Source organism: Drosophila busckii, chromosome 2L (genome assembly GCF_011750605.1).
Source record: "Drosophila busckii strain San Diego stock center, stock number 13000-0081.31 chromosome 2L, ASM1175060v1, whole genome shotgun sequence".
NCBI lineage: Eukaryota > Metazoa > Arthropoda > Insecta > Diptera > Drosophilidae > Drosophila > Drosophila busckii.
Genome location: NC_046604.1, coordinates 6,792,538 through 6,804,757, shown reverse-complemented (window position 1 = coordinate 6,804,757; position 12,220 = coordinate 6,792,538). Strand labels below are relative to the sequence as shown.

The following is a 12,220-nucleotide window of genomic DNA, read 5'->3' as shown; positions in this document are numbered from 1 at the left end:
CGTTTTTCTAAAGAAAGAGATTAAAGTAAATATGAATTAGTGTGTCAAACATTTTTTACGATACACTTAATTATGAAAACAAGCACTAAATTATATTTTATATGTCAACTAAAATTAAGAGCGAACTTTAAGAGCTATTTATAGATTTGATTGAAATTGATCTTGACCTATTTGTGGCCAACAGCTGCTGGCACCCAATGAAGTTATAAGATACCTTTTGCCCAACTGGGAACTGGCCTCAATTAAAAATGATATGTTGACCAAAATGTTCTCGTCTTGATTATTGTTTTATGATTTATAATCGACTTTTGATGTGAACATCTTGCGTTTTGCTTTTATATTCGCCATTCCGTTTGTTGTTTATGTAGCGCAAATTAATAATATTGCTGCTGCAAAATGAAAACAAGAGAAATCGCTTTGCCCTAGCCACAACCCCTCAACCAATCCCCCCCTGCGAACTGAAAAACGGAGCGAAGCAACACGCCCACGTCCAAGACAAACGCGTCGCCAAATTGTCTGTGACAAATCGGTGGAAGAGTTGCTAGTGTAGTATTTGCGTAGATCGGCGTATAGATATGGCCAACAGTTCAGTTCAGACGTCAGAGCTAATTTGTTAGTCATATACTAGTGTGCAGCGCGGTTTTGGAAATTCGAAATGGCCAATGGAAAATGGAAGATGGAAAATTGAAAATCTGCGCTGTAGCTAGTTTAGATGGGGGCCCGCCTACCCAAAGTGCGTTTGATTCAATATGCTAGACAATTTATGGCCAGCGCGAAAAATCATTTGATTTTCTTGCGTTTTCTATTTTCTTTTTGGCAAATGAGACAAGCGGAAAGCAAACACTGGAGGCGCTACATTTATAGGGCGTGATGTGATTGCGATTTGAAATGTGAAATTGTGAAATTGAATTGGTATCGAGATTTTTCGTGCGAATTGCTCGTCGAGTCGTTTTATTTTATGTCGCCGCCAACGAATCTATAAATCGCAATCCTCTCTCTCTTTCTCGATCTACTTGTATCTTTGTTGGCTGCTGGGGGTGGAAGGTGTGCGAAATTAATTGCTGATTACACAGCTTGAAAAATATTTTGATTTCAGACAAATTATGGCCAAACAACATTCTGTAGCCAGCATGCATAATATAAGGTGATGGCTAATTTATGGATGCATGGAGCGGTTAAGGAAGACAGTGCTATATGAGTTATGTGCTGCTAGAAAGCAAGCCAAAAATTGAACTTGAATATTCTAATTAGAGCAGCCTTTGCATATTTATATAACACAGCTAATTAAGGCAAATCGAATGGTCTACAATTTCCCAGAAATTAATTTACTTGCGTCTAGCCGCGAATTTCTTAAGAAATTTCGCATATTAAAACTTAAAGTGCCAAATTACAATTGCCGGCACTCTCAATTAGCCAATAAATCAATCAATACAGCAGCTGCGTCAAACAATCTCGAATAATAGATTTTGCCAGCCCATTAACCTGGCTAACAAGGGGACATGCTGCTCTAAACATTTTGTGACTTTTCGTGTGCTATTTCCGTTCCAGAATTGATTGGCTCGCAGCCAGTGGCCAGGGGCCAAGTTAGCCAGCTATAAACAAGAGCGCGCCCCTCAAACAATAGCTCAAGAGCTAAACTAATTATAAACCATTAAGAACCATCAACAAAAGATACAAAAGCCACTGGCCACTGGCCTGCGTACAGCCATAAATCAAAACTTTCACTTATTTTGCTGTTGCTGTTGCTTTTGCTCTCACACAGCGCAATTCTCAAATGCGTTATGCCAATTTTAATTATTTTTGCACATTTCATGTTTTACTTGTTTGAAAAGCACTTTAAGCGCCCAAAATAGCGGCCACACAGCTGAGGCAAAAGGGTCATGCTGGCGCAAAAGCTGCAAATTGCAACTTGTGGCCGCAGCAGCTAAAATTAAACCAGAGAAAAATGCAATTGGCCCGGCTCGGCCAGGCCAGGCGGCCAGGCAGTGGGTCAAGCGAGTGGTTCCAATAGTTAGACAGATTGTGCAATTGCAATTGCGTATGTATATATAAAGCCAACAAAGGCGTCAGGAGAATCGACCTGCAAAGCTAACGACAACAAGAGTGAAATGCAAATACATCACGATAAATAAATAAATATTACACACAAAATATGCAAAGTGGAAATTCAGATACGCTTCATTAAATAAAGTGCACTTAACAATAAATACAGCTAAGTATTTAATCTTAATTTTTAATATTTATAATTTGTTTGCACCGTTTATGCTTTTATTATTATTTATCTGACACGCCTAACCTAATTCAGCACTAATTTTAATCTAACATCAGATACGCATTTAATCCATTGTAAATTTACAGCTAGCCACAGTTGAGTTAGAGTATAAAAAGCAAACAACAGCATTCTGGGGGGAAGGTGGCGCAGCATCAAATTGTATGACTGACTGCCAAAATGACTGTGTGTGTTTGCCGCACCTAAGCCCCCTCCCACCCCCCTCCCACTTGGTATGGACCGATTCACATCGTAACGGGCTGCTTCGACTTGCCTTGCTCCGCCTGCTTGGCAGCCCGCCTGCTCGAGTATCACTTTTGGGGGCATTGCTGCGACTCAATTGGCGTGCCACATATTACACACACAGGTAAGAGAGTGCTATAATACCTTGCGTTAGCTGTATATTTGTGTGTCGTGTGTGTTGTGTGTGTTTGGGCTGCGCGTCTATCGAGCAGCCGGCGCGAGGCGTCGTTCACGAGTTGAGTTGTTTTTTGTAAAAATATACCTATACACTGGCACGCACTCACGTCGTGCATAGATATATATATGTAATATCTTTTGAGCAGCTTATTGCCGACAATCAACGTGTAATTTTGATAAAGTTTGGCGACCCCAGGAGCGGCTATATATAAACGCATCGACTTCTATATACAAAACTGGAGGCGACGGACGAGCATTGGCCGCGCGCTGTCTGCGAAACTGAGCTGCTGCCCCAAAATCACTTTTATAGCCTCCTTTATGTATAGTACGTTATGCGCTTATAGTACAATGTCTATTGCATTGAATACAGCCACAGTTGATTTGCTTTAATGGCGCAATCAAGAATCAGCAATCAGAACTTTTACAGCAACTTTGTTGTGGCTAGTTGGGCAATCCGCAGACCTACATCAACTTGCATATAATAATCGCTTTATGCTTTAAGATATAAGTTGTACAAACTATTTTGTTTATCATTACATATGTGGGTCAACAACAATTGTTACATGCATAAAATGATATTTGTAAACAAATGTTAATTGTTTAAAAAGTTGAATTGTTTGTTTCCAAGTAATTTTGTAATACTGTTTTTTCAATTGTTGTATTTACTTTTATGTGCGCAGTAATTTCATGTCTAGAAACTTAAATTATAGCTCAACTATATAGATTTTATTTTTTTTTTGCAAACAAAGTCTTCCTTTTGCGCATTTTGCGCTGCAGCAAAACAAATTAATTAAAATGAATATAAAAAGTGAACATTAAATAGACTTTCAGTTGCGCTAGCACACAATATGAAATTGTATTATATTATACAAAACAATACAAATTAAATAAATTTATGGCTATACAACAAACAAAAAAATTGCTAAGAGTTTATGCGGCGAGACGAACCGAAATAACATTTGTATATGCAATTGATTTTTCCTTTTGTTTTGTTATATTTAGCAAAACGCGTTTAATGCCATATTGATTGCTAGCTTGGGTCTAAATTTAGACAAGGTAGGCGTGCTCCCAAGTACATATATCCTATATAGCGTCTAGTAATTATTTTGTGTGTGTCCGCACCTGCTTGAGTGTTAAGCTGCTCTTAAGTAAGCGTTTTAAGGTCGACAAAGTGTCATGTCATGGCTAATAAGACCTCAAAAAAGCAGAAAACTCAACTTGACGTGTAACGCGCGAACATTTTGTAGTGCACACACAGTGCATGACAGCAGTATACGTACGCCCATACGCCCACGCCGTAGCGTGCTGCTGGCGCTTTATTTCCATAATTTATTTTAAATAGTTCCGCTTTGCGATATATTTAATTTGTGTAAAGACGACTTTTGACAAAAATAGAACGGCTGTGAGCATTTGCCAGCTATAGGTATATATTTAATTACGCGCAAAAAAATGTTGTATGTTGTAAAAGTAAAAATGCTTGTAGCTGCCATTTTTCAAGGTAAGGTCAAGGTGAGGAACTACGTAAAACGTACGACAAAAAATAAATATGCCCATTTATCAAATAGTATGTGTTGATAAAATGGCAGCTTATAAGTATAAATAAATAATATTAATATGCTGGCGAGAACATGCTGCACTTACAGCTGAAGGAAAGTCAATGCTCAGCCATAGATACGAATAGAGTATGTAGTACTTTGATATCTGCAAGTGGGGGGAAGCACTTTATTTCGGACAGCAGTGTAAGCAACCACTTTGGGGGTCAGTTCAAAAAACAAACAGCTACAAGCGCTGAAAAAATAAATAAGTGCTCTCACAAAATATAAATAAATACGCATGAAAACAATTGCTTTGTATATGAAGCATACTGTTTAATATCTTTGGCTATATTATCTACATATTGCTGAATTTCTCGCTCTCTCTCTCTCTCTCTCTTTGGCTTGCAACAATGCTGTGAAATGGCCATAAATAAGTGTAAGTAATGTTAATAATAATATTTTGATTGCAATTTCGTGTGTGTAGGGAGCTCTTGGTAACATCGAGGTTGACGTCAAGCGGCAGTTTATTGAGTGAAATGCTCATTTCCTCAAGTCGTATAACGCCAGGAAAAGGAAATGATTAGTGCATGCAAAGTGTTGATGTGATGTTTAGTTGCACAGCCATTATCAGCAGCTGGTTATCGATATAAATCTTAGCTGATCTGGGGAGTAACCGCCGTTGTTGTTAGTAAACAAGCTGGCTGGCTGGCTGGCAGACAAACAAAAAACAAATGTGCAAAATGTCATGCCATAAACAGATAAACAAGCAGCCAAAACAACAAGATACTTAAAAATACAATTCTCAGTAGGATTTCGCCCAAGCAGCTCATTGAGAAATTCAAATAATGTTTTGTATGTTTGCCAAAGCTCTTGAGTGTTTGGCTAACTGGATATATCCAGTCTCGTATGGAGCGCTTATCCAATTACTGTATTGGGCCATTTCAATTAGATAGCCTTAGCCAAATGGCCATTATTGACTGTTAATGCTGGTGCTTTTTTATTTTTGGCCTGCTTGAGACGCTTTTATGGCTTTCGCCACAGTTTATATGTCATCCAGTAAATTTCCATAGCCATAGATAGCACATTGATATTTTTGGCCACAGCATACCTAGAGTACATAAATAATGTCAATAATGTTCAATCAACATTGTGTTGTGTTGCGTTGTGTTCTGTGGCCAAACCATACAAATAAACATGCCTACATATGTTAATCAGGCACGTAGACTAAGCTGCGTAAAACATTCCAATTTTATATTGTATAAGAATAAGAAAGAAGCCAAAATCATTTTTACTTTTGCATATATTCATTTACGTTTCATGTCATGTGTGTGTCTGGCTGACGAGCAGCGAAGCAGGCAAGCAAGCAAAAAAAAATTAATAATTTATTAAATACTACATATAACAAAATACATATGTATATAGTGAAATAAAATAAAAATAAAAGTTTGCCCAGCTTGGTGGATTAGGGTGAACAGGAGCACAGGGAATGGGAACGCTGCTGAGAGCCAAACGAGCCGACACCTACGCAATTTTACTTTCGTTTCATCTGTGAGATGCACAAAAATAACTTGATAAGCGAATCCAACGAAATGGACTTTCGAAGGTTAACTCCTGTCTCTCTTAACTATATATATTTTATATAAATTGCATAACAGCTTTAACTACTTGCACACATATAGATTTATTTTCGCTCATACTTGTTTTCTGTTGTTATTTTAAAAGTGACAAATTGCTTGCTAAAAATACTAGCACTTATTAGTAGTATACCATAAGCTGCTTGCCTTTCGCGAATAATAAATAATATATGAGAACACTGCTCCAAGTACACATGCTAATCGATTTGGCCCTGATTTGTCACAGCAATTGCCTTTATAAGTGGGCCGGCCCATCAAAAGACTGATTGAAATAATAATGTGCTTATTATAGACAATTTTACAATATTTAAGTACATATTTTTATTGCGTGTCAATGGCAAAAAGCGCGTCATAACGCACAGGCGGCCGACCGGCCGACCGTCTTACCAGACAGCACAGTTGGCCAAACAGACTTGATAAACCTGCAGATTGTTGTTGTTGTTGCTATTGTTGCTATTGATGCTGTTGTTCGGTTTGTTCCCATGCTTATATATTTTATCTTTTGGTTAGCCATAATATTTCTCTCGCCGACAGGCGACGGCGACCTTGTGCCACGGCTCAACGCGTAGAAAGCGAAAAAAATAAACGAAGAAATAGTTTATAATAATAATGAGAAATGTAGAAAACAAAAACTACAACGAACATTCGTCAAATGTATTTGACTGTATTTGTATGCAAGTAAACAATGCGTAAAATTGCAAGCTAATTGTATACATGGCGTATACGCAATGACTGCAATAAAATTAATATTAACTCTGCACATAAAAATGAAATTAGCATAAATCAAGCGTTTATGTTTGACATTTGCAAAAATAATAATAAAAATCAGCGCGAGACTCGACTCTTTGCCCGTGGGAGACATTTAGCCGTTTTAAGTGCTCAGCGTTATGTATGTGGAGGATGTGGACATCTGTTTGTATTTAAGATGCATTTAAAATTGATTTAATGCACTTCAAGTTGAGTTAACCAACTACTGATAGTAAAATGCAATTCAATTGCAATTAAACCTTTGTCGAGGTTCATTGCACTCGTGCTGTCTGCACATTAATCAGCGCACGCACTACAACAACAAGAACAACAGCAACAGCAACAACATTTGCCATAAAACTCAAGAAATTAATTGCATAAAATGTGCGCTGAAAGCGCCAGAAGCGAAATCAACTTACAGACAGACGACAGGGCGGCCACTTAGCCATTAGCCGGCGGCTGTTGGCGGCTGGGCGTAAAAAACAAACTTGGCCGCAACACCACAAAAATAGCTAAGCGCATTACAAGCATTGCGCATACGCCGCGTGTGCAGACCGCCGCTATGCCAATTAATGTTCATAAACAAAATAAAGAATAAAAAAACAGCATAATGAAAACAAATAAATTGAAATGTGTGCAAAATATGCGTCGCTTTGGCAATTTTGTCCATAAAACAAAAACAATTCACTCATCTTTCACTTGTTTTTGATTTGGTCGAGAGCTATTCCAAACCGCCGGAGGAATGTTTGCATTGAAAATGAATAATTCGCTGGCTGCACAACAATTTTGTTTAGCTATTTTTTATAATGCTAAATTGTATTTACAAATATTGTGATTATAGTTTACAGAACGCATGTCAGCTTCATTGTTTTGGCATTTTGACATTTACCATAATTTTGAAATTCATTAATTACGCGCGCGCATAAAACTCAGACACATTGTTTATTTTGTTAAATATTTTTGAAGGCACAACGCCGGCTAGCTCAAGTTACCTTACAGTCTACAGCTTTTAAATGTCTGTGTGTTGCGCTTACGTATAAAAAATATTTCGAATTTCACAAGTGCAAAATTATGGGCAAAAATCAATCAGAGGATGCTATAGCATGCCATGCTCGGCTGACTTTTGGTACTTGCTTGATTATAAGGCATTGCATTAAAATACGATTACAGGCACTTATTTGTTTATTTGCGTTTGCAAAAATGGCCATCACATGGTGGGCTGGTGGGCTGGTGAGCTGGTGGTTGGGCGTACCACATGACGTATAAGTGATAGATTAATGCGCTTAGACATATCTATTTTAAATCGATTTATGCGAATTGTTCACTTGATTTAAAGCAACAAAAATAAATTACAGCACATGTTTCACATAAGCATTTCACTTTTTGCCAAAACTTATTGATGGGCACAGCAAATTAAATTAGCATCAAAGTTAAACGAATAGTAAATTAGATGGGCAGCATTTTAATTAATGTCGCTTAGCTGGCGTTTAATTTAAACCAGCACGTTAGTTCTAATTTTAAATAATATGTAGGCGGCCTTGACTATAACAATTGCCTCAACTATAGTAGAGCACAATGGCCGCTGAGCAGGAGCCACATCTAACACCTCAGCTACAAGAGCACTACGAAAAGGAGGCAGAAATTTTGATGCTCTTGGTGGATCTGGAGCAGCGCTATCAAGAATTCTACAAGCTCTATCAGTGCGAAGTGGAGGGACAAAAGATTATAATCGAACGTCTATGGAAGTTGACGCAACGCTATCTGATACTGATTAGCTGTGTGCCAGGCTGTCGCTATCCTGAAGTCTACACTCTTTCCGCCGAGGAGGCCATCATTAATGAATACGAAGAGAAGCTTGAGACAATACGCCACTCAAAGTAAGTGCAGTTTATGCTATAAATAAAACAATTATATGTTAAGCTATGCAACTTTAGCAACGAAATGAAAAACGCACTAATGGAGCTTAATAATCATTGCAAACATTTCTATAATGTTTATGGTGAACTAAACAAATCCTTGGAGACGCCCTTTATTATGGGCGATAAGCATCATCGCAGCATTCGATATCATAAAATAATGACCGTGGATATATTTAATTATTTGTACGCAGCTGTATTGAAAATGAAATGCTATATGCATCAGCTGGATCCGATTAACTTGGACAGCGTCGAGGACTATCGCGAGCTGCTCAACAAGGACAGCGAGCGTGAGGAGTTTAAAGAATATTTAGAGAATAATTATATATTCTGCAAGTGTCTCAAGCCCGCACCCACCTGTCCCATTGAGAAGCTCAAATGTCTACATCAAAATATTCAAAGCTTACGCTATGTAAGCAGAGTTTAATTTGCAGAAACTCTTAATCAAATAATGGAGTAAATTCAAGTGTAGCTAATAACTATTAATGAATGTCTGCATTGCGCTATTAAATGTTTAATGGCTGAAACATTGTCTGGCTAAACGATATTTAGTGCGCTTCATTATAAGCGCAGTTATATTTAATTTAATTCTTGGTATTCATTAATAAGCAAATAGAACAAAGTTCATTTGCATGCTATAAATAAATTTACATTGAATTTCAAAATCATAATAAATTTTCAGTGAACTTTGTGTGAATGTCAATGTCAAGACACAAGTCCAAACGCTGCTCTTTTATGATTATACTAAACAACATTTCATTTTTTATTAACAATTGTTTATATGTATATAATGTTGTCATGTTAAATAGTTTAAGCAATTAAATATTGTTTAAAGTTATACAACTTTTGAGCAACATTTTGTATTAGATTATATTTTATTTTAGTCTTTGTTGCTTAGTGTTTATTCTAAGACTTTTGAATCGATGGTCACATTCACCTCTGAACTTTTAGCTGACGCCAACGAGAAATTCATGCTGCCAGCTTTGATGAGGACCCAAACAGCCAGCAGCAGCAGCAGCAGCATTGAGCAGCATGTCAAGCGTGTCTAATAAGTAGCAGCAAGCACCCATACAGACGCATGAACACGCACAACAAATGGCATACAAAGTAGCATAGCATCCCATTCATATCATTCACATACTTAAAGCAACACTTGTGTGCAATGCTCTGGCATGGCTGGCGCAACGAACCCATTGTGCCAAGTGGTTGCCCACGGTGACTCTCTCTCTCTCTCTCTCTTTCTCTATCTGTATGCATGGCAATCAAAGCGCATTTGTATCTGAAACTGAGCGCGCCGAGGTGCGGCAAAAAGGACACTGCGTTCAAGGCTAACACGCTGGACAAACACATGCACATACAAATCCTCATGTAAATGACAAACAATCTGCGTGGGTGCGGGTGAGTTATATACTAAATAGAATTTAAGGCAACGCGTCGTGCTCGAGCTCGTGCGTCATTGGATTATGACTTAGTAGGACCTGTTTTCACTTTTCACTGATTTTATTTATCTTTTACATTTTGGATAAACAAAATTCGCAGCATTAGCGTCGTCGACTGCGCTAGACTATGTTTATGATAATGACGTCGTTGTCAGCATGTCGTGCCGACTGCCGACGGCTATGTATATAACCAACTTATAAATATATGTACATATACTTAAGTATATACAAGTATACAGACTAAGAGTTGATTTCGCTTTAGTTGCTGTGCGTGCAGAGCTAAAAATAGCCGGGCCATACGCACTCACAGCGCTAGGATAATTGAAAGGCAAACACAACAGCACAACAGGATATGTCAAGCGAACCCAAATGCCTATTATCCTTGCTGTGCGTATGATGAGGATTGTGTGCAACGCCCACGCCAATGCCCACGCCCACTTTGCAATTTAATTGAATAAAAAATCTCCGAGTTCTCGTCTTGATTACGTGTTTATTGTAAGCAGCTCCCAAAAACGGATTATTTATATAATGAATGTTGTTTGCCTGCTAATAATGTTTGCCAAATCCCCAACCAGTTGATTAGATTGAATGTCAAGCAAATAAGTACAGGCTTTTTGTAATTGAGCCCTTGGGTTCAAGGAACTTTATTAGCAGAGATTTATTTATTTTATGCTGACGTCTATCATTAAGTTGATGTTTGAATTATATCTTAAAACATATTTCATAGCATTCTGCCTTTCTCATTTTTGTTTTATCAACGTTATAAATTGCATAAGCGTTTGGCAAAAATATTGTTTAAAATAATCAAAGTGATAAAGTATCACGGAAAATAAAAAAAAAAGTTTATTTTTGTGTTGAGTATTTCAAAAAAATTTATTTTTTTAAATTAATACTATAATCAACATTTTTTATTAATAAAATATATTGGAAATAGTTATTTTCTGATTAAGCATTTGCGTTATATATTTCATTTTTAATGCGAATCTTAAATGAATTCTTTTAATAACTAAATATTTTATTTTGAATGCTGATATTTTCAAAACGCAATAAATAATATCTATTGAAAAGCAAATACTTAGCACATAATCTTTATATTTTTTTATACACTTTGATATATTTTTAGTTTAGACTTACCAATAGTGCCCATTTCTTTGCGGCAACTAAAACTCGTGCCTTTGCGTAATCCCAGTTCAGTTATGAATCCCACTTTGACGGCTTTGGTTTGCTTTTGCGTTGCAATCAGCGCGTTTGTTGACAGAGCAACAGATAACGAGGCGAATTCTGTTGAGATTATTTGATTCGTAACACAACTGAGTACAATAATGCAGCAGTTCGCACTTAAATAGTCACATTGCAAATGGGGATTGTGGTTAATTATTTAGCTTCAATTGTATTTGAATTGACAAGTTGTTTATTGTGTTTATTGTTTATTGCTTGTGCGACGTTTTCAATTTCCAGCCAGCAAATTCAAGGTTACGGGCCCACAATGCAATTTTTAAAAACACCACAAAAATTTTAGCAAAGCAATGAATGAATTATAATTGTTTTGTTTGTATTTGTTTTGCTCTTTGACAGTTCTAAAGTTAGAAATTGTAGTAAGAAGCGTGTAGAGTGGGCGGCAAGAATAATAGAAACGCACTTGCTTCAAAAATTATACACAACACAGCAGGCAACGAAAGATGTAAGAGATAGTGAATAAAATTCGGAATGCGCACGACGAACACTCCGTTATGAATGTTTCGAATTTTCCAAGCGCTTCGGTTTTTATATTTCTTTCTTCATCGTCAATCAGCATCGTTCTGTTTCGTCCATGAATCGTTTCTAGCCGAATGTCTTGGCGCGCTTTCTCGCCAGCAAACACACACACACAGTCTCTCTCGCTCTCGCTCTCAGCACTTGTCCATGTTGGAGAAAAAGCTTCAGAGTGAAAGCTTTCACTTAGTACGAACGTTTTGCCAAGTGCTTGCACTTTGGGTTCAATGCATTGTGCGTAAGCTTATCAAATTGAGCAGGAGCGGACTTTACATCAGCAGGTTTTTGCTGCCTAAGAAAACGTTAGATAAATGTATTTCAATTATATGGAATTGCAGGTTGCCCATAAAAGTATGCTACATTTTACACATTCTTAAATTAAATACATCTGCTTCGTTTATATCTTAAACGTATCTAAAAAGTATATAAAATATTAAAGCAGCTAATTAAATGTTCTTAATTGTTAAAATAAAATTATATAAATGTGAATTCAATTCAGATGCATTTG

At 37.1% G+C, this 12,220-nt stretch overlaps 2 protein-coding genes across 2 annotated transcripts in view; one reads left to right on the top strand and one right to left on the bottom strand.

Moving 5' to 3' along the window:
• Positions 1–11,682, bottom strand: part of LOC108594508 (serine/threonine-protein kinase meng-po) — a 14,457-nt gene extending 2,775 nt beyond the window's left edge. Inside the window, exons 1-2 of the mRNA XM_033294896.1 lie at positions 11,095–11,682; positions 1–7 (exon numbers count right to left, since the gene is read on the bottom strand). The exon at positions 1–7 is cut by the window's left edge and continues 1,372 nt beyond it. Coding sequence (XP_033150787.1) covers positions 1–7; positions 11,095–11,107 — 20 coding nt within the window. The 5' untranslated portion in view covers positions 11,108–11,682. The remainder of the gene's footprint in view (positions 8–11,094) is intronic.
• LOC108594509 lies at positions 8,113–9,132 on the top strand. The gene is made up of 2 exons (XM_017979710.1): positions 8,113–8,482; positions 8,540–9,132. The coding sequence occupies exons 1-2, from the start codon at positions 8,181–8,183 to the stop codon at positions 8,946–8,948; spliced, it is 711 nt and encodes a 236-aa protein (XP_017835199.1). The 5' UTR covers positions 8,113–8,180; the 3' UTR covers positions 8,949–9,132.
• Positions 11,683–12,220: the final 538 nt, after the last annotated feature.